The 26764-nt window shown below is 41.7% G+C and overlaps 1 protein-coding gene and 1 pseudogene across 4 annotated transcripts in view; one reads left to right on the top strand and one right to left on the bottom strand.

The window, feature by feature from the left end:
* Positions 1–26764, bottom strand: part of JAK2 (Janus kinase 2) — a 148729-nt gene that overhangs the window by 23771 nt on the left and 98194 nt on the right. For all 3 annotated transcript variants that reach the window (XM_084628541.1, XM_084628540.1, XM_084628539.1), the window contains exons 8-19: positions 26603–26760; positions 23560–23671; positions 21800–21986; positions 20952–21079; positions 19234–19368; positions 18153–18240; positions 10206–10333; positions 6643–6781; positions 4780–4931; positions 3881–4031; positions 2961–3097; positions 1747–1936 (exon numbers count right to left, since the gene is read on the bottom strand). In XM_084628541.1, the coding sequence (XP_084484667.1) occupies positions 1747–1936; positions 2961–3097; positions 3881–4031; positions 4780–4931; positions 6643–6781; positions 10206–10333; positions 18153–18240; positions 19234–19368; positions 20952–21079; positions 21800–21986; positions 23560–23671; positions 26603–26760 (1705 nt within the window). The remainder of the gene's footprint in view (positions 1–1746; positions 1937–2960; positions 3098–3880; positions 4032–4779; positions 4932–6642; positions 6782–10205; positions 10334–18152; positions 18241–19233; positions 19369–20951; positions 21080–21799; positions 21987–23559; positions 23672–26602; positions 26761–26764) is intronic.
* Positions 23906–24372, top strand: LOC311520775 (large ribosomal subunit protein uL14 pseudogene; annotated as a pseudogene). The gene has a single exon. The product of its transcript is annotated as a large ribosomal subunit protein uL14 pseudogene (transcript).

The following is a 26764-nucleotide window of genomic DNA, read 5'->3' as shown; positions in this document are numbered from 1 at the left end:
TTCAGCCCATTGAATTCACTGTCACAGGTGGACACTGAGTTAAATATTGTACCTGGATCACTGAATGAATATTAATGCCCTCTGTGGTTCACAAACTGAGAGTGCCATACTGGCTCAGTTCATTTGTTCATGAAGTATACTACCTTGCTCCAGCATCAGGCAATATCTGTTGCTTCACAAGAAGATAAACAAATCTCAACACTAATGATACACCTACCCACTAGTATGCAGCGCTGTGTGGTGGTGGTGGTGGTGGGGTGGGGGTGGGGGGGCAGGGGATTCCTTCCTGAGCACAGCAGGCTATCATTATATTATCATCATCTTTTAGGAAAAGTTTACTAATCGGTTTCTCTCAAGAGAACAAAGACCTCCTTTGCAGGGTAGAATGAGAGGCCACAGACAAGCTCAACAAAAATGTTCAAAGTCTGTAGGCCCTGGGGAAAAAAATTACTCCAATGAGGCAGCAAGTGAGAGCAAATCTACTAAAATCCACCTAATCCTGGTTTTGATTAGAGAAAGGAGTGAGAGAAGTTATGCAGCAATTTAGTCCTGCTGTCTCTGAAATCAGAATTTATAAAGGCAATCTTCTCCCACATTTTCATTTACCTAAAATAAATCAAATTGTTATCGCACTGTAATAGGACATAATCACAGAAGTGCATTTAAACTTTTCTTTAATCACTGAACATATTTTTAATTAAATACCGTGTCAGTGAATGCTTAGTAATTGTCCTTTAGCCTGCCCAGCAATGTGCATTTATCTACTTAAACCCACATTAACATAAATGCAAATTTGTGTATTTACACTCAGCTACTGCTGCAAGTTAAGCGCTGAGTCCCAGCCACAATATTTACTTAAAATACATGTGAAGGTGAAGTGGAAATGCTTATTTCTGAAGCAAGAGACTATTAGTATGTCCAAAGTTATATCTGATTCATGCTTTAACTAGCACCCCCAACACAAAACAGAAATTAGTCTTTTAAAGTTCCATCTCGTTACACAGGTGAAGATGGTAGCTGCCGTCAAGTTGGTCAGCAATGTTAACAGCTTGAAAAGCTTCATTTTGGTTTGAAAACAAGGTTTTTTAAAGCAAAGACCATGGGTGAAATCCTGACGCTACCGATGAGAATGGCAAAACTCCCACTGATTTCAACAGAGCCAAGATTTCACTCCATGACTTTAAAGCTTCTAACACACTCCCTGGCTATTCTCCTCTCATAAAGGAAGTCCATGAAGTGGTGAGTTTCACTCTGCTGAGACACGGCAGTGAGTCAAAAACAAAAAGTTGAAGAAATATTTAGGTTCCCCAACATTTTTATGGAACTATTGATGACTTTCTACACAGATTTTTGTCTGTACTTTACAGTGTGATTAGTTGCAAATAGTTACAATTTTTACTTTTAAAGAAGTTATCAGAGAATAGTCATCTATAACTGCAACAGATTAACTAGATGAAATTGTGTCCATTTGGCATAATGAAGCACTATATGATGGACACTGATTCTTTTGCTATGCCATCTATAAAAGCTCTGATAAAGTCAGGAAATGTATCCCAACAACATGAAAACATTTAATGGAGTTCTGGCTTTGTATTGATTAATAAGCAGTGTGAGCAAGGACGGACAAACACCTGTTAGGCATGGTCTAGATAATACTTAGTCCTGCCTTGAGTGCAGGGGCCTGGACTAGATGACCCCTTGATGTCCCTTCCAGTTCTATGATTTTATGTTAAATGCTTTACATACCGGCACTGTAGCACACTCCCTTGTACTTAACAATGTTATCGTGCTGCAGGGATTTAAGGATTTCAATTTCCCTTTCAAAATCTCGTAGGTGCTCTTCTGTGCTGTGCTGTAGCTTTTTCACAGCCACTACCTCTCCAGTATTGTCTTGTAGTGGGTCATACCGGCACATCTCGACACTGCCAAAGTTACCCTAGACCAAAACAGAAACGCAAACTAAAAAAGCCCATGTCACAGTCGTTTCCTAATCACCTGTGTAGGACTGCACCAGGATTAAAGTGACCAGATTTTCAAAGTGAAAAACCAGGACACCGGGCTGCCGGGGGGTGGGGGTGGGGGGAAGTATCGCAGGGGACAGTTTAGGTGGGATTAGGGGGAGATGTGTTTGGGAAGCAGGTTGAGGAGGTGGGAAGAAGGGGAAAGAGGATATTCAGGATAGTTCAGATACAAAAAAAATAATCAGTTACCATGCCGAAGAGCTTAGGAGCAATTTTAAATGAATCTAAGAGCAGAAAATAAAAATGGAAAAAGATAGGTCTCTCTTGGTGTTAGTAACACACTCCTGAAACATTTAACCGCTCAGTGCCACTAGATTCAGTGCAGAGATTCCATCCCAGAGTTCTCTCCTGTTTAGTGATATCCTACACAGTGACTGACAGGCAAAATCAGGACAGAATGTGCATTGTGCTTATATCTGTCTGAAACCGTGTTTACACAATCTATTCCAGTAACACAAGGGTGCAGTGAAAATAATGTATAAGAAATCACCGGGAGGCAATTGAAAGGTGGGGTTCTTCCAGCCACTTAGGGCTTGTCTACACTTGAAACGCTACAGCAGCACAGCTGCGCTGCTGTAGTGCTTCCTTGAAGATGCTATCTACACCAACCGGAGGGGTTTTCCCAGCAGCATCGGTAATTCATCTTCCCAAGAGGCAGTAGCTAGGTTGATGGAAGAACGCTTCTGTCAACCTAGTGCTGTTGACAGGGGGACTTAGGTCAGCTTAACAACACCGCTCAGGGTGTGGATTTTTCACATGCCTGACAGACGTAGTTAAACCGACCTAATTTTTTAGTGCAGACCAGGCCTTAGATTTCAAAACTTCCTTCCAAGTGGCTAATCACCCATTAATGAGAACATACAGAGTCATCTCGAAGAACCTCAGTTACACCTAAGTAACCTTATTTCTTTCAGCCAATTAGAGTTCAAAGCTTCCTACCTTGCCAAGTTGCTGTAAGAACTTAAGGTGTCTCTCTTCAAATTGCGTTGGGTCCCTGTCTTCAAATGCCCCAGAAAACCCAAGAGCACCAATCCTCATGTTTGGCAACATGTCATTTTCTGTCAATAGCTCATAATCTGGGCAAAAACAAACAAACAAAAAACAAAAAAATGATGAAAGGGCAAATGTTGTCATTTTGCTGACATGCTCCCCTCTCCTCTCAATATTCTATTATGCTCTGGATAGACATAAACAGTGTATTGAACTCAGTTTCCTAAATAAATATTAGATACTATGTTGCTGCCATAAAGAATGACAAACCAGCAAATTGGAGTGACACTCTGGATGCTGCTGGGCCAAAAAAAAAAAAAAAAAGAGAGACTGGTCTTGACAGCTGACTAATAGTGACCCTTCTCTTAAGAATTTTCAAACATGCATTTTTGCAAACCAATCCTTGCTGGTTTAACTATAACACCTACTGTGCAATGGCCCCTTTTCTAGGGGGGGACAACATTCAAAAATCAGAAGGGCATTTGGTAACCAGAGAGTAAGTCTGCAGGAACAGTAGCAAGTTTAGCAGTATTTATCCCAGCACCTGGGAGAAAGTACAAGGATCATTGATATAATGTGCTTCACTAAGAAGCTAGGCGTGCAATCTTGCCAATATATTTGAAATAAATATTTATAATACAATGAAAATGTTTTGGGTGATCCCCCAGTAAAATTCACTTTTAATAGCAAACTGGAAAACAATAAAATATATTCATTATAATTTCTGTTGTTTATATTCTGGTAGTGCCTTGGACCAGGATCCCATTATTCTAGGCATTCTGTGGACACAGAAAAAAAACAACAGCTCCTGCCCCAAAGAGTTCACAATCTTCTACCAAAAATCCATTCCCTTTTCTTCATGAGCTTACCTGGCGTGAACAAGCTGTTAAGATCACGTATAATGGCTCTGAAAGAAAGTCTGAAATCTGGCTCATAATCCATACAGTTGTTTATAAGATTTGCTAGTTCTGTCCAGTTTGGAGCAGGAAGCTGGTGCCTATCTTCATAAAACTGTAACTTCTAGGATTAAAGATATACAAGATGCTTTAGCATATAATAGCATTCTCAGCAGCTTTGTGACAAACATGGTATCTGTGGCAGAACAGCCATTTCTGGTTTAAACGAGAAAGACCAATTTATTTTCTTTGCGCACGTGATTCTGTGCAGCCTAACTAGGATGGAACAGTAAGAAAGTTTTGCCCACCTGTGGGCTGGCTGAGTTCTGTCTCTAGCTGTAAGAGCCTCATTCTGATTATGAGAGAGTGTGGATGAGTCAGAGGGGGCTAGTATCTCAGACGTTTCTCCTTCCAGGTAAGTGTCTATCCAGTGGCTCTGCTAGGAATGTGTTATTAAATGAGCTCATTGAGGGAACTATTGGGAAATTATAGCAGCAGCCGCCACAGGCAAGATTAGGCTTCTGTGATGGGTACAAGTGAGTTTGTATAAAGCTCCAAAAAGGGTTGGGTTTTGTGTTTAGGGGACTCTCCTGATGATTTTCAAGAGAGATAGACTAAATATGCCTGCAGAAAAGACCTGCAATATTACGGAGCAATAATTCTGGAAATTTTTAAAGTTGTATTCTATTTTTGGAGACATTTTTATATCTGTAAACGCTTCTGCATTGGATAATTTGGGGTTGGGACTCTCTGCAAGACCCAATGTGATACTGCACTAAAAAGCATTTTAAGGGTGACTAGAAAGTATAGTCAACAAAGAAACATGGTATTCACAGGTACAGTAACAAACAACGCTACTTGCCAATACTTACTCTGGGAGAATCTAGTGCACCAAGGGGCTTGTCTCCCCCACTGCAGATTTCCCATAAAGTGGTACCAAAACTCCACTTGTCTGTTGCTAAGCTTAGCTGTTTGGGATTTTCAATGCATTCAGGTGGGACCCAGGGTATCCTTTCAAGAAGAACTATGTAATCATGAAAACACAACAGGTCACAAATAATACTGAAGTGTCTACTTTTATCTCCAAATTCTACTTAAACACATTAGAATTAGTAAAAGTTTGAATTTCTACAATTCCCTTATTTTTTTAGAATGAAATACTTCAACTCTTCTCAAGTTCCTGTTCTTCAATAGTAAATGCTAAATGACACACGCACAAATGATGAACTTGTAACTAGGATGAAGTATCATTGCTTCTAATTTTAAAAGTTCATTGACTGTCTTCTCTTTATAGCCCCATGAAGCCAGATCTAAGGAATTTCTACATCGTGTTGCTGCTCTGACATGAATGCCCTTTCCCACTATCAAGGAACAGTAGTTCCCACACAAGATTGAGAGGGTGAAAAATCAGAGGCATACGCTTAGCAGTTTTCAGATGAGGCGCAACATGCTGACTCTGCAACAAGCAGCAGTGTGCACACACAGGAATTCATCTGTTTGAATCTTCATTATTTGATCAAAACTAAAACTGATTGGGGAACAAGCTAAAAGGATACTGTCAGATCAGTTTAGACCCAAGATTTAGGATTTTTGAAATTAAGTTCACAAAAGACTGCCATCAAAAGAAATGTTGCAACTTTTAAAAAATTCAGTGGAAAGTTTATTGGATAACATCATCATCACACTACACTGCTTGCATTCCGAAGGTTGCAGCATCCTGCCACCATATATAAACTATAAAGCCAAATATATGATTAATATATGATTAAAGCCAAAATGAATTAGTCTGTTTTCATCTTCCAAGCTGAATATAGCCCCCCCAGACCCCCCCCCCAAAAGTAAACAGTATCAATGAAGACTGGTACCTTAAATTTTAAAAATACTTCCAATTTGAATAATCTAAGGTGTTATTTGTAACACGGCTAAGGAAACCTGTTTAAGAATATATGAATTGTCACCTGACAGTGTCACTTTAAAAAGACAAAAAAGGGGAGAAATCTATCCATCTAATAGTCAATAATCAGATGCATCCACTTGCGCATGTTGTCCTATTACTAATATTTTTACTCCATTTGAAAGCATTTCACAGCTTGTAAAAGTGACAGAACAGCAGCATATTATAGATATATAGGTCATCATTTTCAAGAGTGCAGTGATTCCAGGTGCCCAGCCTGAGATGCGTTGGGGATGGTTTTGAAAATCAGGTTTCTGCAGTTTCAAATTGGGCACCTGAAAATCCCTGGTTACTTTTGAAAATGCTGGGCTTTCCATATGTTCTCTAAACTTCTCCACATTACTATAATAAAGCACTTGAATCCTGACCTGCAGTGACTACTAATCCAGCAGTATGCCACAAGTACAGTAGACTGAGTCATGCCACATTACAGCATGGTCAAACATCCCTTTGGAAAAGATGTTTTGTTTAGAACATACAGTAATCTGTGTTGAAATGCCAGTCTTCCTAATGTACCATTTTAACCGGTTCGTATTCTTGTACAGACTTATTTAAAACCAAACAAAACCACCCAGCAGAAAATTTTGACTGTTTCCTATAGCCATTTGTTGATAAGATGCAGTTTTAACTGCTGTCTGGGATGGTGTTTTAGGGACTGGAGAAAGGCTGGAGGAGCTTATATCACAATAAACAGTCAGTACAATGAGAGGTTGGAGGAATAAAAATACAAATATTTTCAATGTTACAAACAATAGCCCAGACAGTTGACTCCAAGACTTACTGTCTTTTGGCAAAACCGTCATGCTGATGCCAGGATCACTAAGCTTGATAAATGGAAGGTTTCCAGACTTCCTATCTTCTTCTCTGATAAGCAAGATATTTTTTGCACATACATTCCCATGAACCAGGCTTTTATCTTCCTGATAAAGACAAATACATTTTTATGTAAATAAACAGGTAAAAACCAGAAGGCATTTAAAAGAAAGTGTTAGTCTAGGAAATTAAACAGATTGCATATGGCAGGCACAAATAAAATGACACCATTAATTCCTCTCCAACTGGTTAGAAAATTTAACTAATGGTTAAATTATGTCCATTATCTATCTAGATTTCTAATTCAGATAGCTTTAATATATGTTCTACAGCTAGGCAGATATCAAATAAGGCCTGAAGTATATTAGTAATTCAAAAAAGGCAGTAGCTTTCACTGGTGGTTAGCTATCAACATTATTAGAAGGTCATTTATATTGAGCATAGGGAGATGGGGGGGGGGGGGGAATGGTAGGCATGATTCCTGGAAGAAGTTATTTTTAAGTTGGGATTTCAAAAAGAGGAGAGAACGGACCACTTGGCAAACAAAACAGGACAAAATAAGAGCTGCTTATGGAGCAGCATGAGAGAAGGAATGACACCAACAGAGTAACAGAGAAGTGAAGAACATAGTCCGGATAGAAGATTTAGAGGAAGGGAGGGAGAAAGTAGAAGAATAGTAGGACACAAGAGGAGAGATTAAGAAGGAGAAAAATAACGTAGACCATTGACACTAACATCCTTGACTGAAATGGGAGCAACCTGCGTGTGTCTGAGAGCAGAATTTGGCCGAGAATCTTGTAAGTGGCTAACCCTCAGATGGGACTAATTCTGTCCCCTCTTCTGCTTTCAAGTCCCTTTTAACTTCAGTAGGAATGCTGCTCACAGATCAGCCCTTAATTATAGGCAGGGCTGGTAGCACCGTCCATTATTAAGGTTGCCCAATACTTCCTATTATAAGGTCCTATGCTCAGTTGCTTATAACTTTATGAAACTTTAACTGTCAGGGATGAAATTTTTCATGCCCGATGTGTGTCTCAGGCTCAATTTTTTTTGGAAAATTTCAGCCAAAATGGTTCAGTTGTTTTTGAGAAGGATAAGAAAATATACATTACTTTGCCCATGTTAAAAAAATTAAGACATTTCACCTGAAATGCTATACTGCCTCTGCGCTTTGGAGCTGGGACTTGAAATTTGGCAGGGTGGCATGTGTGTCAGAGATGTAACTTTTGCCATCCTCATGAAAATCCACCCAAATTTTCCCAAGTTATAAGCCTTTGAAAAAAATCGCTGTTTGCACATGCAGTAAAGACTTCTTCAACATTAACAGCTAAAATCTCCACCGACTGCATCCTCACCGAGCGTGCTGGAGCCTCTCACTGCTCCTAGTGCTAACTAAACTGTGCATGCATCATCCCCACAGATTAGCTGAGCATGCTCCGGCTCAGGGCTATGAAGGCTCAGAAGAGCTTTCCCTGTAACTGCTACTCTGAACCGTGAAGGGGCTAGGATGGGGCTGGGAGCTAGAACTGAAAGCAGGGCCTGTCTCTCCTATGCCTCAATATGCCTCTCCTATGCCTCCTATGGCACCCAGGCAGCACAGAGGGGGAAGTCATCCGGATTGCAAGAGAGAAAGGAGTAGATTGGGACAAGGAGTCTAGTGAGACTGGGACTGGAGGAGAAAAACCGGGACTGGGAGTTGGAGGGGGAAACTTGGATTAGTTGGGCAAGAAGCCTGGGACTGCATGTGGAGAGGAGGAGAGATTCTGACTCTGAAAGAAAACTTAGAGCAGGAGATGGCTGGGGAAAAGAAGACAGGGACTGGGATGAGAAGCCTGAGGAGCAGGGCCATGGATTGGGAAGGCAAGGAGATTGGGACTGTCACAAATAGCCAGGGGTGAAAAATAGAAGGGACAGGGACAGGTTAATGGGGATGGGGCAGAAGAAATCAGCTTGGTGGAATGTGCAAAAATCTGTGCCCACTAGAACAGACTCTCCTCCAGAGCCTGGAATGGAACCCAAGACAGCTGAGTCTCACCAGTTTTCTGGTGCTGGCAAATATCTGTGAAACCCACTATCAAGGTGAGTGTCTCATCTCCCTTTAGTGCTGGTTACCACTAGTAGGTTGTGATCCTCTGTGTGATCAGTTATGCCATTAACTCTAGTGTCAGATGTCTGTCAGGTGGATCTAAAGATTCCAGTCCTACTGATGAACCATATGATGGAATTTCTGTTTTTTCAGTTTGCTTTTTTTAAAAAAACCTAGGAAATCATACACAAAAGGTTATACTAGAAGAAGATTATTAAGGTTGCAAAGTCAAACACTCAGAAGTTAGGAAATACCAGAATTAAGGCTGCCTGTGCAACCTTAATTCAGCTCCCTTATTTGTATGCATTATGATATAGTCTTTAATTACATGATCACATACTTTTTTCCCCCACAGGACCGCTGCTTCATTTAGTGAATAGGATGCATCTGCTCTGGGCATGAATCAGGACTTCACAGTAAAGGAGGCTGCTTTTCGTAGGACCTCTGCCCCATTTGTTGCAGAAGTTGGAAGGTGTGTAGTGAAGGAGGTAGGGGATTGCAGAAAATAAAGGGAGGGTCTCGTGGTTAAGACAGTTGAATGCTGCCCTAGTGGACACTTTTGACCTTTATCTCTCTGTGCCTCAGCTTCCCATCCATAAAATGGGGATAAGGATGTTGTGAGGATAAATTAATTAACGTTTGTGACGCACTTAGATACTATACGAATAAGCCAGTAGCGGGCAACCTGCAGTGCGCACACGGCCTGTCAGGGTAATCCGCTTGCGAGCAATGAGACAGTGTTTACATTGACTGTCCACAGGCATGGCTGCCTGCAGCTCCCAGTGGCCGCGGTTCGCCTTTCCAATGGGAGCTATGGGAAGCTGCGCGGGCTGGCTGCTGCTTCCCGCAGCTCCCATTGGCCGGAAACAGCGAACTGTGGCCACTGGGAGCTGCGGGCAGCTGTGCCTGTGGATGGTCAATGTAAATACTGTCTCACAGCCTCCCAGCGGATTACCCTGACGGGCCGCATACAGCCCGTGGGCCTCAGGTTGCTTACCTCTGCAATAAGTGCTACAGAAAAGCCCATGACAAAATTAATAATGCTATCTTCAGAGTTGTATATGAATAGTGTGCAGTAAATTAGGCCTAAGTCCATACATTGAACAATAAGGAGAAAACAAAATATTGAATTAGCTTCTCATTAACTGAACATTGTCCATTGTGTGAACTGAATGAGGCATGGATCCTGTGGAAAAAACAGTATGTGATCATGTAATTAAAGACTATCTTCAGGCATACTCACAAAGGGGCTGAACTAGGTTGAACAGGCAGCCTTCATTCTGGCATTTCGTAACCTTTGAGTGCTTGACTGCATAATAATGTTATTTTAATGTATAGTGGGGTGTGTGTGTGTGTGTGTGTGTGTGTGTGTAATATGTATAGATAATAAACCATAAGCATATGAATTTGACTATCAAACTAAAAAAAGAAAAAAATTGACTTACCAGAAAATGCATGGCCAATGCCAACTGTTTGGCAACTTCCAATTTCCACAAGATATTGATAGAATTTTTGTTCTTTTTCAAATATGTGTCCAAGGATCCAAATCTGACATACTCCTGCACCAGGATATCTGATTTAAAGTGTTTAAAAGATAAACAGACTGTTTAATTTTTCATTCTTGTTTTATAAACGTACTGCTACTACAAGTGAATTGCATCATACGCGCATTTAACTTCTGCAAATTCAACTATACGCGCTTGGCAAAAGAAAAACAACAAGAAACCTGTAAATAGTGCAGGCAATTTCGCCCACCATTCCACTCAATGAGCGTATGCCCCGGAGTGAGCGTGAGATGGGAGACGTGAATCTGCTGTTCCCTCAGTTGGTTTCAGTTCCTGCGTGCCTCTCATAGTGTGAGCATCTCGCTGCACTGAGTGCGATTCTAGTGTTCAAAGATACGTATTTTTCTTACATGGCCCCTAAACGCAAACCAACTACTTCATCTGCTGCTCAGCCAAAGAAACAGCGATCTGTTCCAACGCTGGAGGAAAAACTGGCTGTGTTGGACTTATTGGGAGATGGTATGTCGGTCTCCAACGTGGCGCGTAAATATGGCCGCAACTAATCTAGCATCCGTGCCATCAAGATTTGAGAGAGAGAAATTCGTCAAGCTGTTGCATCAAACGCTCCAATAACTGCTAAGGTGATGAGCCAGGTGCGTGATAAGACTTCAGTGAAGACTGAAAAGGCATTAAATTTATGGCTGGAAGACATGAACCGTAAACGTGTGCCTATCAATGGCAACATATTGCGAGAAAAGGCTCTTAGCCTCTACGCACTGTTCAAACCTCCCGCCAAAGAGAGACAGCCTTCTGATGAGAAGGAATTCAGAGCCAGCCAAGGTTGGCTTAACAGTTTTAGGAACCGCTTCAACTTCAAAAACTTGCAGACTACTGGTGAAGCTGCATCTGCCAATGAAGAGGCAGCAAAAACCTACCCCAAACAATTAAAGAAAATCATAGAAGAAAAGGGCTATCTTCCAGAACAAGTTTTTAATGCTGACGAGACTGGGCTCTCCTGGAAAAAAATGCCCAACTGCACTTACATTTCAAAATCAGAAGGACAAGCCCCTGGCTTCAAAGCAGCTGAAGACCATGTGACTGTGATGTTTTGTGGCAATGCAGCTGGGCATTTAATAAAGCTGGGCTTGCTCACGGAACTGCAAATCCCCGTGGCCTAAAAGGCAAGAACAAAAATCTCCTGCCTGTGTTCTGGCAATCAAATAAAAAGGCTTGGGTGACAGCAGCATTATTTCTGGATTGGTTCCACAAGTGTTTCATTCCGGAGGTCAAGCGGTACCTTGAAGAGAAAGGACTTGACTTTAAAGTGTTGCTGATTGTAGACAATGCTCCTGGCCACCCTGCGGCACTCCAGTTTGCGCATAACGACGTTGAAGTCATCTTTCTCCCCCCCCAATACTCCTCCATCCTCCAACCTCTCGACCAAGGTGTGATTCACTGTTTCAAGGCCACGTACACGAGGCTTACGTTCTCACAGAGATGTAACGTTATGGAAGCTGATCCCAATCTTAATGTGATGGACTGTTGGAAGTCCTTCAACATTGCCGATTGCATCACTTGTATTAAACAGGCAATGGATGCAATCAAGCCTGAAACAGTCAATGCATGTTGGCAAAACCTATGGAAAGAATGTGTAAATGATTTTAAGGGTTTCCCGACCATTGACAAAGAAGTGAAACGCATTGTTCAGGTGGCCAGGCAAGCAGGTGGTGATGGCTTCGTCGACATTCTTGAGGAAGAAACTGAAGAATTAATTGAGAACCATAGAGAAACATTGACTAACAAAGAGTGAGAGGAACTGATAAAATCGCCTACAGGAGACGAAGATGATGACGAAGAACAGGAAGAGCCAGCAAGATGGAATCTTCATAAATTTGCTGAAGTGTTCCAAGCAGCGAAACACCTGAATACGATCCCTCTATGGAACGAAGCCTCAAAATCACATGTAGTATTACGGACTATTTGAGACCGTATCAAGAAATGTTTGAGCAGCTCAAGAGACAACAGCGACAGTTGCTGATCACCATGTTTTTCAAGGAAAAACAACCAGCAGCAGATGAGCCTATGCAATCAACTTCTCGAGCTGAACCAGAGCCAACCACTTCGTCTACGACTCGCTCTCCGTCACCTGGATCAACATCAAGCCCTGACGACCCCCTGTAATTTCCCCCCTGTAATTAAAAATATAGCACTATAAAATTATATTTTGCATATGTACTCTATTATATACTGTACAATACTGTATACATTATGCATATTACTGTACAGGGTTGTATACACAAAACCATGTACAGTATACTGTACTTTATGGGCAATTTAAGGGATTTTCAAGGGTAATTTTGACTATATGCGATTTTCGCCTTATGCGCGGACTTTAGAACCTAACCCCCACATAAGATGCTACTCCACTGTACTAAGAAACAGATCCAATTTTAACACACACCCCCACCGCCTTGTGACAATAAAAGTAATGTGGTTTCAAGTTAGCATCATAATGTATAAGTGTATCAATGTCCTATTGCATTAATAAAACAATCATTTCAACTCAGTCACTTTGCAGTTGTTTACAAACTTTCTTCTTTTTTAAAATCTAAAGTTTCATCCTGCTGAATTGAAGTGTTGTTGGTTCTGCTACTGAAACACATTCTTTGTTGGAACAACAGAAGTTCCCCTCTGAAAACAAACTGTGCTAATAGCTTATCTTGTGTAGCACAGCCATAAGAAGAGGCCCTTTCCCCACAGCCTGCCTGTATTAATCTGGCAACACTTGCCTAAATAGTCTTCTAGTCAAGGACCCAGGAAGCCAGCTGCATGGTTGCCACTGTTTCAGTGGTTTATTTTTTTTAGAAACAAATAATTTTAAGTGAAGTGAAATAACCCTGAGCTTCTGCTTTCAATTGTATTCATGTTCCTCATTTGGACTCCAAACACAATGAAAACTATTGTAATCACAGTGTGCTTCCTGCTTTATAACGCAAAAACTGGCTTGCAACTTAGTCTTTTAAAGAACATGCAGTGTTTTCAGAACTATACAAAATAAATTTTACTCAGATCTGTAGCAGACTTATCTGAACTAAATGTAGTTGTTGCTAACATAGGGGACTGGCCTCCTCTCAGTAGACTAAGGAAGTTACATAAGTAAATCTCCCAGGTCTTTAGAGGTAAATAGACTACAGAGTCTAATTATGAGTTTAAAGATGAATTACTATACTTATAAACAAGTTATCTGAAGATAAAATTCCCTACTGATACAGTACATTATACAACCATTGAAAGTGTGTATGCTAACACCACCACAAGTGAACTGGGAAATCAAGGAGAATATTTACTGAATATTAAGATACAGCTACAAGAATGCTATAGCCAGGGTGCTTGGAAGTATAACAATACATATGTAAAATTATGTTACAAAATATGAAAGCTAATCACAGAAATCCCAGAAGGTTTCTACTTCTATTTTCCAAGGACAAGCACACTTAAAGAAAACAGATCATATAAAACATTTATGTTTTAAGTAGAGGCATAATAGTAAAAAGGGATGTAGGGTGTGTTATCAGAGCAATACAAATAGGTAAAGTCGGCTCTACCAATCCTTACCCTCTCTTGCAAGAAAACCTGCTTCTGTTCTTAAGAACTTTAGAGATAAACCATGTGTATATGGAGAAGTTTTAAACTTTGTCATTTCAACATTTAAGAAATAAACAAAACATCTTTGTGAAATGTATTCTTACAGATATGTTAGATAAATGCAAAGCTCTAACTACAGCATCTAATGTTATTGCTATGTAAATGGTAAAAAGCTTTATGTACTAACATGGAATCTAATAACCTTGCTAAAGTAGTGTAAAAAGCCATTTAAGTACAGAATATTTATATTATTGAGGAATTAATTACTGGCAGTGGCAAACCCTGAAACCAACTGCAGAAGACCAGAATAATCTTTCCAAAGTCAACAATTTTTAATTATATAAGTTCAAGACTTTGTAAGAGTTATTTAAATTTAAGAAGACTGTTCTGACAACTAAAAACTTTTCTATTAAAAAAAGAGTATATGGACTATTTGAAGAACAGAATTTAATTTCCTGTCAAATGCTAACAAAACTGAAAGAATCTCAGAAAATGGACTGAATAAAAAGAGTTAAACCTAATTTTAAAAGTTATCTGGAATAGATCTTTCCTGTCCCAAAAAGCACAAAGGCAGAAAGAAATGCTGCACTTCAGAAGCTGAAGGTGTCACCTAAGCCGACCCCCAAGGTATGAAGCCAACCAAAGAGCAACAGCAATCAACTTTGAATCTAAACAAGCCTGAAAGAGGAGTGTTTTACTATAATGTCATGAAAATTGGAAGGAGAAGGGTATAAAAACTCTGAAGTGAGCACCCTTTCTCTCACACATACCCTCAGCTATCCTGCTCAAAATAGCACTCCACAAGCAAGCTGCCATAGACAGAGAAGACTCAAGAATAAACCAACCCAAGGATACCTCCCCGAGCCTTCAACATCGACTGGCGAGAGAAAGGTTTCAGAGTAGCAGCCGTGTTAGTCTGTATTCGCAAAAAGAAAAGGAGTACTTGTGGCACCTTAGAGACTAACAAATTTATCTGAGCATAAGCTTTCGTGAGCTACAGCTTGCTTCAGCTCACGAAAGCTTATGTTCAGATAAATTTGTTAGTCTCTAAGGTGCCACAAGTACTCCTTTTCTTTTTGGTGAGAGAAAGTTAACTAAGACTAAGGGATTAACTTTAAACTCTTGTAATAATTTTATTGGGATATGAAAATGCTGGTGTAACTTATATTACTGTTTCTCCTATGCAGTGTAGTTGTAGCCATGTCGGTCCCAGGATATTAGAAACACAAAGTGGGTGATTGATATCTTTTATTATTGATCCAATACAAGATATTACCTCACCTACCCTGTCTAACTGTTTCTCCTGTTAATCACCAGATGGTTAGACCATGTATTCCTGTACAAGAGGCTAATTTGGGGAAACAATATACTTTGGTCTTAACTTATCAAGAGAAAAGCACCCCCAAAGGTGATTGACTCTAAAGAATTTAATCTCTGTTAAAAGCTCTGTATGACTATCTGTGGAGAAGAGTTTGTAAGAGAAGCCACTAGTCTATCACTTGTATTCTGTCATTTGTATTGTTTTGTTTAATGTTTGTTTTCCTTTCTATAATAATAAAACAAACATAGTAAGTGATTGTGATTATTTTTCTTGGTCTTGATCATCGTAGTCAGTAAGGTACATTTTCCCCTCCTTCCTCCCCCCATGCGACTAAGAAGCAGGAGTCACATCCCTTAGTTGGCAATAAGAGAAACAATTAGTAAGAGCTGGCCTACCATTTCTTGTTTCTCTGGACTAAATATTTTTAGTAATTATTAAAATAAAATTACTTGACATCCAGCAATTTAAAACGATCCCTTTCCACCCCACAAAATGATGTTAAAATAACTTTGAGAATCAAACACAAACAGAAGGGCTATTGTTCTCAACCTGCGGAATCCTGCCCTCCTACATTGCTAAATGGGATAGTGGGTCCCAGTATGGGAAAAGTTGAGAACCATTGATTTATACTATTTATTTCATGTTGTTTCTCTCATCATGAAAGCTCTAGCCAAGCTGCAAAACAAGGATAAGGCTTTTTTGAGCAGTCAAGGAAAATATATGGGCATTTACATTTTATGATGCAGATAAGTAGGATTTAGGATCTTAAACAACTTTGCTTACAAAATCATTGCAGATCCCCTTTAACTGAATTCAGGAGACATCTTGCAGAATGTTGAGCTCTTCATTACTCCCATGATCAAAAAAAAAAAGGATTCCGACACTTACTGTTATTATAAAATGTTTTATTTTGTTAAAAAATTGGAATCATAGAAAGAAAACAACATGAAGCTAAAATAACTTAGAAAAGCCACATGAAAAAAACAAACAAAAACCCAAAGTTTATTGAGCAAAACCTGTCCTCTATGCCTATGGTCTGAGTAAAAGGAGTGGAAGGTAAAAAATGATCCCAAGATAAGGGATCTACTAACACTAATCTACCTTAAGACAATATACGCATACAAAAACAGGAGAATTAGCTGATATAAAAGCCTGGCATATGAGGGGAATACATAAATAAAATCTAGAACAACAATCTGAAGTTGCTTTAAAAAAGTTACTAAGGACATGCTACATACCCATATACAGTTCCGAGGATGATTTTTTACTGGAGGGAAGGAAGTAGAGGGGCAGAGTTTCTGAAATAATGGGCCACATTTTCAGAACTGGTAGCCTAAACTACTCCTTCCAAAATTGTTTTTGTCCCCACAAAACCAGCATTTGGTCATGTGCAAAGGGTAACAGTCAAGACTTTTTGCAGGGCAAATGGTAATTTGCTTGAACAATAAGGCACCTATGCTCACCACTGATCACTATGGACATGCAAATGCAGGTGGACAAATTGTGGAAACCATTTTGTCAGCTGATTTTGAAAAGCTGGCTCTCAAAAGCCTTTGCCAGTCTCTACAGATGTATTAGCAAATCCTTCACAAAGGTTACACTGCATATTCCCACAACCCTTGCAAATTTCCGATGATGCTTGCTGATGTCACTCCTGAGTGACAAAAAATTAAAAATTCTGCACCAAAAAATAAAAATTCTGTACACAATATTTTAAAATTCTGCAAATTTTATTTGTCAAATAAATGTGGAGACTCCAGCATGGCATTAGGGAGCGCAGGCCACTGGCTGCACAGAGGTGGGAGATCACTGTGCAGCTCCCCACCAGGACATGGACCCAGCGGTGAGGCTGACCCAACCCTGACACAGCAAGGACTGGGCCTGCCCCAAAAACACCCAGGGCCCTGACCCTCTATGTGGGCAGGCAGGCTCAGCAAGGCAGGATCCAAGTGTGAAGGGGCTTAATGGGGGGATCCAGATATGGGTTGAGAGGGTTCTATGAGGGGCAATCTGGGTACGGGCGGATCAGTGGGGGGATCCACGTGCAGGGTGGATCTGGATGCACAGGGGCTTGTTGGGGGGTTCTGGATGCAACAGTAATGGGACTCTGCAGGGGGTACAGATGAAGCTGGTTGGGTCTCAGCATGGGGGGTCTGAGTGTGGGGGGTATAGAGCTCAGCAGGGGGGTCTGGGTGGGGGGTTCAGATGCTGGGGGAGTTGGGCTCATTTGGGGGCGGGGGGTCCTGAGTGCATGGGGGGTGAGGCTCGGCAGGAGGGTCTGGGTATGAGGAGGTCTGGATGCACAGGGGTTAGGCGGATGGGGCAGCAGCTCCCTCTACAGGGATCCTTCCCCCTGGAGCTGAGGAGTGATGGGTGCAGGAAGCAGGGGGAGTTTGCAGAACTTCTTGCAGCCAGGGGAAAAATCTGGCCATGGGTCTGACCCCACCCCAGATGCCACGCAGGGGAAGAGGAAGCCCCATCCTTCCCAGCCCCAGCGCAGCTGGGACTAGCAACTGAGCACAGCGCAGGGTAGAAGCCACCAGCCAAGTCTTCCCCAGTCCCACCTCCTGCCCCACAGTGATTTACCTCTTTGCTGGCTGCCCTGAGCACCCAAAACATACTGCTTGGGAGGGTCACATGACCGCTCTTGTGGCTTCCCTGTCGGAAAGTCATTTTTCTGCAGGGAAGCAAAGAACTCTGCCGGGGGAGGGGGGGAAAGGAGGGGCATAAATTCTGTGCATGCACAGTGGCACAGAATTCCCCCAGGAGTAACTGTCACTCTTTCCCATGAATGCCTGCTGAGCCACCCCTGTACGACTAGGATGTAAATAAATTTCGCAGCAGATTTTTACACAATATCAGGAACAGAAACTGTAATGAGAACTGCTTGAAATTATATAAATATATTTGATTTTACTTACTCTCCTCTCCACAGACACAAACTCCATAATTTAATACCAAGTGCTTGTAAGAAAGCTGGCTCATCATGCTTGCTGCCTCAAAGAAAGACTACAAGTGCAAGGCAGAGAGAATTATAATCAGTGGAGAAAAATCAACTGTTAAATTATTTGGAATTAAACATATTAAAACCACCCACATTTTCACATTGCTTTAATTCCTAACTTACTGCAAGGATATTGCATAACTGATTCCATCTTATTGGCTTGTGCAGTGACTTTTTTTAGTAACTGTTTTATCCACAGTGCACACATGGTATAGTCAGCAATCTAATTTCTTGGTGATAGGAAAAATATCGGTGGACAAGAATGCTTTATACATACAGAAAGCAAGCAGCGCTCATAGGGAATCTCTTTTAACCTATGGCAGATATCTGAACTCCACAAAAAGATGGCCAAAAACAACAAATAGGTGGTGGTGAACTGCTCAAAAATTTTGAACTACAGTATTTCATTGCATTTGCATGTAGTGTATTGGATCAAAAATGAAATCTGGAGCCAAATTCTCTCCCTGGATCTGGTCCCTTTCTGCTGCCCAGGAGGTGCAAAGGACCTTAACACTGGCCATATTTGGTCAGCTGAGAATTCTCCCAGTGGGGGACATAGGGAGTTAAGCTCTCAGAAGGTGTGAAGCCATAACAGCTGGCCCTTGCACCAGTTTCCCTGGTCCAAAGTGTAGAGTACCAGGGGCAGAAGTGGGCATAGCTGGAACACTGCTGTATTCTGGGATTTCTCAACATGCGGATGTGGTCCCTTGGGGACCACTGTCAGATGGTGTAGGTTAGTTACAGCAGTTCCTAAGCCACAGCCTGAGGTGCAGCCATGCAAGGCAGAGAATAAGAGAGCCTTCAACTGGCTTCTTAACAGCCTACTTGCTTCTCCTACACAAAATTATGCTTGGTGCAGGAAAGAATCTGGCTCTGGATTAAAACTGAACTGTAATCGTCTACCATATAACACCATCTTAAGTTGCTCATGGTAACAAAGAACAGTAACTGTTTACAGACAACAATCAATAAACATATTACCCAAGAACCAGACAAACCTCAGAGTAATTTCTGTGCACTTTATCCAGCACTTTTAAGAGGACTTCAGTTTGATGGAGCTCGCCATAGTCTCCCACTTCTTTCCTTACACCTTTGAAAATTTTAGTAAAGGTGCCCTGCCCAAGGCTCTCATTCTAAAAAATAAAAAAGATAGGGGTAACAGGGAAGGAGCAGTCAGACAACTTTCTCTGCCAATTCTGATCACTTAAAGTCCTCCACAAATAATGTACGTAGAAAATCTTTAAAGCTACTACAATCAGTTCAAGAGTCCGATGACCAGGAGTAAGGAATACTGGAAAGAGTTTAACCTAAGTATTTGATTAGATGAAGGTCTCTCCCCCCACCCCCTTTGACTCTTTGGGGATCTCTGTGGACAGGTGGTTGCAAGAACCCATAGGGAAGGAAACTGGATGCTGGGAGTATAAAGAATTTGGGCCTCTGCGGGTGGAGAAAACAGTGGGTGATGCAATAAAAAGGAAAGACATATTTATAAAAACAAAAACTTTGTTTATTACTAAAGCAGAGGTGGGCAAACTACGGCCCGCGGGACCGTCCTGCCCAGCCCCTGAGCTCCTGGCCCAGGAGGCTAGCCCCTGGCCCCTCCCCTGCTGTTCCCCCTCCCCCGCAGTCTGAGCTCACTGCGCTGCTGGCTCAATGCTCTGCAAGCTCCTGGGGCAGCGGGGCTGCAAAGCCCGGCCTGACCCAGTGCTCTGTGCTGCACCAGGCGCGGCTCCCTGTCCTGGTGCAGCTGCGTCGCCAGCCACCGGTGCTCCAGGCAGTGCGGTAAGGGGGCAGGGGGGGTTGAATAGAGGGCAGGGGAGTTCAGGGAGTGGTCAGGGGCCGGGGGTGTGGATAGGGGTTGGGGCTGTCAGAGGGCAGGGAATGGGGGGTTGAATGGGAGCAGGGGTCCTGGGGCGGGCAGTCATGAAGGAGAGGAGGGGTTGGATGGGGCGGCAGGGGGCAGTCAGGGAGCAGGGAACAGTGGATGAGGCAGGAGTCCGGGGGGGGGGGCAGTCAGGAAGGAGAGGGAGGGGTGGATGGGGTGGCAGTTAGGGGCAGGGTGCCCGGGGGCAGTCAGGGGAGAGAGAGTGTGTGTGGGGGGGCAAATGGATGGGGCAGGGGTTGCCAGGGGGCCATCAAGGGGCAAGAAGCCGGGTGGGTCAGATAGGGGTTGGGGCTGTCAGAGGGCAGGGAACGGGGGGTTGAATGGGAGCAGAGGTCCCAGGGGGGCAGTCAGGAAGGAGAGGGGCGGTTGGATGGGGCAGCAGGGGGCAGGGTGTCCGGGGGCAGTCAGGAAGGAGAAGGGAGGTTTCAAGAGGCAGGGGGTCCGGGGACGGTGGGGGGTAGAGTGTGGATGTGGCAGGGGTAGCCGGGGGGACATCAAGGGGCAAGAAGCAGGGTGGGTTGGATAGGGGGTGGGGGCTGGGCCGGGCCATGCCTGGCTGTTTCAGGAGGCACAGCCTCCCCTAACCGGCCCTCCATACAATTTCAGAAACCAGATGCGGCCCTCAGGCCAAAAAGTTTGCCCGCCCCTGTACTAAAGGGACACACAAATTTAAGACTTTTTTTTTAAACTGTAACTAAAGAACTACTGTAGCAAAATGTCTTGCTGCAATTAAGGCTATTTTAAATGGCATACAAACAGGAACTAGATTTTCAGAACTCTGTGTGCAACTGTTCATGAAAATGGCCAGAGAGATGCATCTAGTGAACTTACAAATATCAAGTCCTCATTCCGGATTTTGTGAAAGACCATTTGGTTGACATTATTGTGTCTCTGCAATGCGGGCGATGTAGGTACATCAGAAATACCATTGCTCCTGAAGACTAGAAGATTTGACTTATCTGGGTGGGGAGGGGAAGAAGATGGGAATGGAAGGAAAAAAAAACAAACAAAAACCAGAAAACATCTCTGTTAAAGACTTTTATCACTATGTTGTTTCAACAGAATTATTAATTTAAGATGTAAATCTCCTGTGATAATCTGGATACCATAGCAGGGAGAGAACAATCTGTTTAATAAATAACACCGTATTACAGGACTTAATCAAACAAATGTCAAACCTGGACCTTTCTGACTAGAGATAACATTCTGGTTCTCTCTTCTTTCTCTCCTGATTATTAAAGTTTCTGAAGCACTCTTATTTTTGACAAGTACAGCATTACATTGCTGAAAACATTCCACTTTTCATGGTACATCATGTGCATTTTAGAATAAGAAACGGCAAATTTAGCATCTCTTTCGTGATACAAACCTGTAGCTAAACACTTGATCAGATGAGAAATGCTGTTAAATGTGACCTTTCAATCATTAAGAGGCCAGTTTCACTTTCAGTCAGGACAGCTGCAAGCTGGGATGGTCATGCTTTGTGGAAGGGGATCACAGCACTGTGAGTAACTTCTTACAAACCAAGGCAAACCCAAGCTGACATTAACACTGAAATCTCAATGACTAAGGAGATGAAAATGTCTGTCAGGCAAATATATTGATCTGCTAATTTCTCTTTCAAAAATATCAATTAACCCGAAAATAATTATACATGTTTGTGTTTAAAAGTTTTTTACCTTTTGGTTTTGGAGGGCAGCATTTGGTAAACTGGAAAATGATGTTGTCTGAACGGACTGTTTCTGTCTGATAGCAATTCAACAGATCCTTAAGGTTACCAAAACTTCTCTTCGTTCCACTAAGATTATACTCTCCAGTCTCATTTTTTGTTATTAAGCAGTGCTTATACTCAGCGACACCATCCCGCTGTAGAGATTTTTAATTAGAAAAGGAAAGACTCACACATATAATTTAAAAATGTAAACAATTTATGTACACTCAATTTATTAAAGAGAAAAATTCTCAAACAACATGTTACTGTCATTTCATATTTTAATCCCAGTATCTAGTAAAATGAGAAGACACTGATAACGCTAGTAAGGGACTATTTCTATCACTGGAAGTGTTGATTAGTATTTTGACATTAGCTATCGGGACTGCAACCAAGAGATTTAAAAACAAACAGAATGAATCGACCCAGTTATAAGTGAGTCCTTCATTGCTACTAACATAAGCTACCTCATGCAACAAAAGAGATGAGGTGGAAATGTAATGTTGCAAGAAGTCTCACATCTTGAGTGCTCAAACAGAAAAACTTATTAGCAATGGTGAAATGTATTTTGTAGTGCTGTGCACTGATGCAGGTATGGTTCTTATGACAGGCACCTTACAAAAACCTAGGCTAGATTCCTATTTTTGTTGTCTACAGCATAGTTCAAACTCCAAGCTGAAACTTGGCACACAATCTCAACACAAAAAGAAAAGGAGTACTTGTGGCACCTTAGAGACTAACCAATTTATTTGAGCATGAGCTTTCGATAGCTCACGAAAGCTCATGCTCAAATAAATTGGTTAGTCTCTAAGGTGCCACAAGTACTCCTTTTCTTTTTGCGAATACAGACTAACACGGCTGTTACTCTGAAACCTGTCAATCTCAACACAAGTTTCTTTCAGACAAACTTTCAAAAGGTCCAGTTGTCCATTTCTAATTTATAGAAACTCCTATACTGCTGTCACTTGCCCTTTCTTTACAACCCTGTGGAAAACATACCAATGACCACCAAATCTCAGCAGCTCTCTAATTGTTTGCTTAGAAAAACCAAAGCAAGAAATGATACAAACTTGCTCTGAATGGTGGACGATCTTACTAGATCAGCTAAAAGAAACTCTCTTTCACATGCAGATTTCCTTTCTGAAAGCGAAGTCTAAATATGCAGAGTGAATGAGCAGTACAATTCTACAAAACATTTTTTTCTCCACTGATTATATTGCTCTGATTTGGCAAAGATTCCTATGTTTCTAACACAGTAGTTGATACTTTTCCATCTACGCACTAGCACTGTTGTGGTGTCATCTGTTGAAACAGGCACAGTTTTGAAGATATGTGTTACAGTAGCTAACTAACTGCTGCAAGCCAGTATGAAAGCTCACACACTATTTTTTGGTATACCTCACCAAAGGAGAAGCTACTGTTTTTTTTATATTTTTGAAATTTTGGTAGAAGAGGCCAATGTACTGATAATTTTGTGATTTAAAAAGATATTTTCATATAAACCAAAACAAACCAGATAATTATACAGTAATAAATAGCATGTAAATAAAAAAGCATTGTGAACAGCAATGACATTAATGAATGGAAGAATACATAGCTCACGTAACAGAAGATACGAACTCAACGATTCACTGTATGTAAATGAAAAAAAAGAAAAAGAAAAAGAAGCAGTGCTCTCTGCTTCAGTGCAATACAGGCTACCGTTACTGCTCAGTGCAGTACACTGACCTCTATGGCAAAGGTGAGGAAGTATTTCTTAAAATCTTTTGGACTGCAACGAAGAACATAGTAGCCAGTCTGATTGCCTGCTTTCCTCAGCTTATTGGTAGCAAAGTCCATGCTATAATAAAAAGAAAAAATGTTAACGGCTGTACAATTTCGGAAAGTGAAAACAGCAGAGATTTTGAGCAATGACACCATTATTAGAAAGCATTAATTATGTCCACAGTGTGTTGGGTACCTAATAGAAGGACTGTATCTATCTATGTGCTATGGCACTTGCTTTTTAAAACACCAGGGTTTTGTTCTGTTAGCAACAGCATTATATGCAGGTAAGGACACATGCCTATCAACCACAAGATGTCCAAGCGAGGACGTGGTGGTTCGTCTGGTGCGAAATTCCGTATTTTCCTCGGTCTTCCCGTGGGAGCTGTGATTAACTGTGCAGACAACACAGGTGCCAAGAACCTGTGCATTATCTCTGTGAAGGGGATTAAGGGGCGCCTGAACAGGCTGCCAGCTGCTGGTGTAGGCGACATGGTCATGGCTTCTGTCAAGAAGGGCAAGCCTGAGCTCAGGAAGAAGGTGCACCCAGCAGTGGTAATTCGGCAGTGGAAATCATACCGGAGAAAAGATGGGGTGTTCCTCTATTTTGAGGACAACGCGGGAGTGATAGTAAATAACAAAGGGGAAATGAAAGGCTCAGCAATCACAGGCCCCGTGGCTAAGGAATGCGCAGATCTGTGGCCCAGGATAGCCTCCAATGCTGGCAGCATCGCATAAACCTGCACCATCCTCGTTGTAAACATAACATAAAAGTGGTTGCACAAAAAACAAAAAAAAAAAAAAGGGCAAGCTGCTCATAGGAGAAAGAAAAACTGGTTAAAAAAAAAAAGTACTGAATCATCCACCACTGGAAACTGATTTTTCCTAGGAAATAAAGTAACCATATAGCATCTTTGCTATGGATTATCTAACTGTCCATGTCTTGTTCGAGAGATGATGACTAAGGCTAAGATTTTGTCATAGAGGTCACAGATTCCATGACTTCCAGAGACCTCCGTGACTTGTGCCTGTGGCGGCTGAGAACCGTGGGGGCCCCGAGCTCCCAGCCACAGCAGGTGGCAGGGGTGCCCCACAGCTCCCGGCCGCTGTGGGCAGCAAGGCCCCTGGGAGCTCCCAGCTGCTGCGGGCCAGGGGGGTGCTCTGGAGCTCGGAGCCACGTGGGGCGACTCCACAGCTCCAAGAGGGGGCCTTCCAGCTCCCCATTTTGTCACGCATATTTTTAGTAGCCATCATGGATAGGTCACGGGCTTCTGTGAATTTTTCTTTATTCCGTGACCTGTCAGTTACAAAATATTAGCCTTAGTTATGAATGGCATTGCTTGAGAAGGTCTAAGCCTAGCACATAATTCAATGCAGTCCTAAAGCTAACTTTAACGTCTGATTCTATTGTTTAAATTTGCAAGTTTCCCTCCCCATGCCCAAAAAGTAAACAGAAGGAGCTTAATTTATTAGGACAGGTTTCACTCATGTCTTTTGGAAGATGTAGATCACTCCCTCTCTTCCCCTCATGTTAATGACAAATTTACAGAAATATGCCTGATTTACTAGGTGGCAGACTAATTTTTTATGATTTAAATATGTATACCAAGTACATTGGTTCTCTTGTTTAAACTATGGGGAAAAAAATTAAATGCAGTACATTCTGCTTACTTACATTCTGGTTGCCCATATCCTGAGCTCAAACAATAACAGTACTGTATGAAATGTTACAATCAATAAAGGTACCAAACTGTTTCTCTAAAGAACTGGAGAAACTGAACTAAGAGACGACAGCTGTACAAAAAGCAATTTGTTAAATTTATTAGCTAGCAATTTTCTGTGTTCCCCTCACAATGATTGAAGACACGGGTATCTGAATTTGCCTTTTTCCCCTTGCAAGTTAGATTCTAGTTCTGCTAGATCTTTTAGTAAAAACATTATGAGAGCCTCCGTTTATGACATCATACACTGTTGCCATGGTAATGACTACAAGGTCCTAAATTCAGCATTATGTCTGTTGCATGACTGGGTTGGAGGAAAAAATGAACTCTGAGTGGAAGAAATATACTTTAAGTTCATCTGTATTCATTCTTATAATTTACAAAGAAAATTTCAAACATGAAACATATCACAAAAGGTATCATTCTACTCTCACTCTGCAGGTTTCCCAATAATCTCAACAGGAGTTTCATATGCAGATAGAGGGGTAGTATATAGTGAAACAGTGTTACAAAACTTGACGCCCCTCATTAGAAAAGGAGTGCACCTTCCCTTACAAAGTCTACTCCTGGGGGAATTCTGTGTCAAAAAATTAAAAATTCTACACGCAGTATTTTAAATATCTGCAAAATTCGGAAAATTTTATTTGTCAAAATAACACTACATAAACATGCCTGTTTCATTTATTTTGGTAATTTATTTCAAAATACCTGTCAGCAAGTATGTCTATAACAATAGAGACACACCCAAAAATTCCCCCAGGACTAGAGGGTTAAAAGAAATCCCTATGACAACCGAGTTCCTGTTTTGCTGCATCCCCTCCCCAGAGCCCAGCCAGGGGACCAGCCACCCACAACCTCTCCCCCCAAGTCCAGCCACGGGGCCCCCTGCAGCCAATACACCCTCTCCCCTCCCTCCCACAGTGTCTTCTATGTGTGAGCTTGGCACTGCTGGATCCAGCTGCCCCAAGTAGCGGCCAGCAACACTGCAGCCATTTTTGGGGTGGGGGGGGGGGCCAGGGGAAGGGGAATTTTGCACAAAAAACATTAATTTCTGCAAAAATCTGCATTGCACAGTGGCGCAGAATTCCCCCAGCAGCAAGAGTCAAAGGGAAACCACCCCCCCCACATGTTTTGCCAAAGGAAAATTTGAAAAAAACCACCCACCAAAAACCTATTTTTTCTATAAATATACATTCCAGTAAGTATGCTTATGTTTCACCCTCGTTGAAGCTCATCTTTCAAGACTCGATAAAAGTGCCTTGTCATAATATAAGAGCACTACTTACGAAATTGGTCCATGGCAGTTGCTCTGGATATTTTCAAGCACTGTTGGTGGTGCTACTTCTTTACAGAGGTAATGGTGAGCGTCTGCAGTTAATCTATAATATCCATCAATTAATGACACAAAAGAGAGAGCTTCTCTTAATGAATGAAATTCAGCCTCCTGT

Source organism: Lepidochelys olivacea, assembly GCF_965140295.1.
Source record: "Lepidochelys olivacea isolate rLepOli2 genome assembly, chromosome: 5".
NCBI classification, from domain to species: domain Eukaryota; kingdom Metazoa; phylum Chordata; order Testudines; family Cheloniidae; genus Lepidochelys; species Lepidochelys olivacea.
The sequence above is the reverse complement of the archived record's forward strand: the minus strand, read 5'-3'. Positions and strand labels throughout refer to the sequence as shown.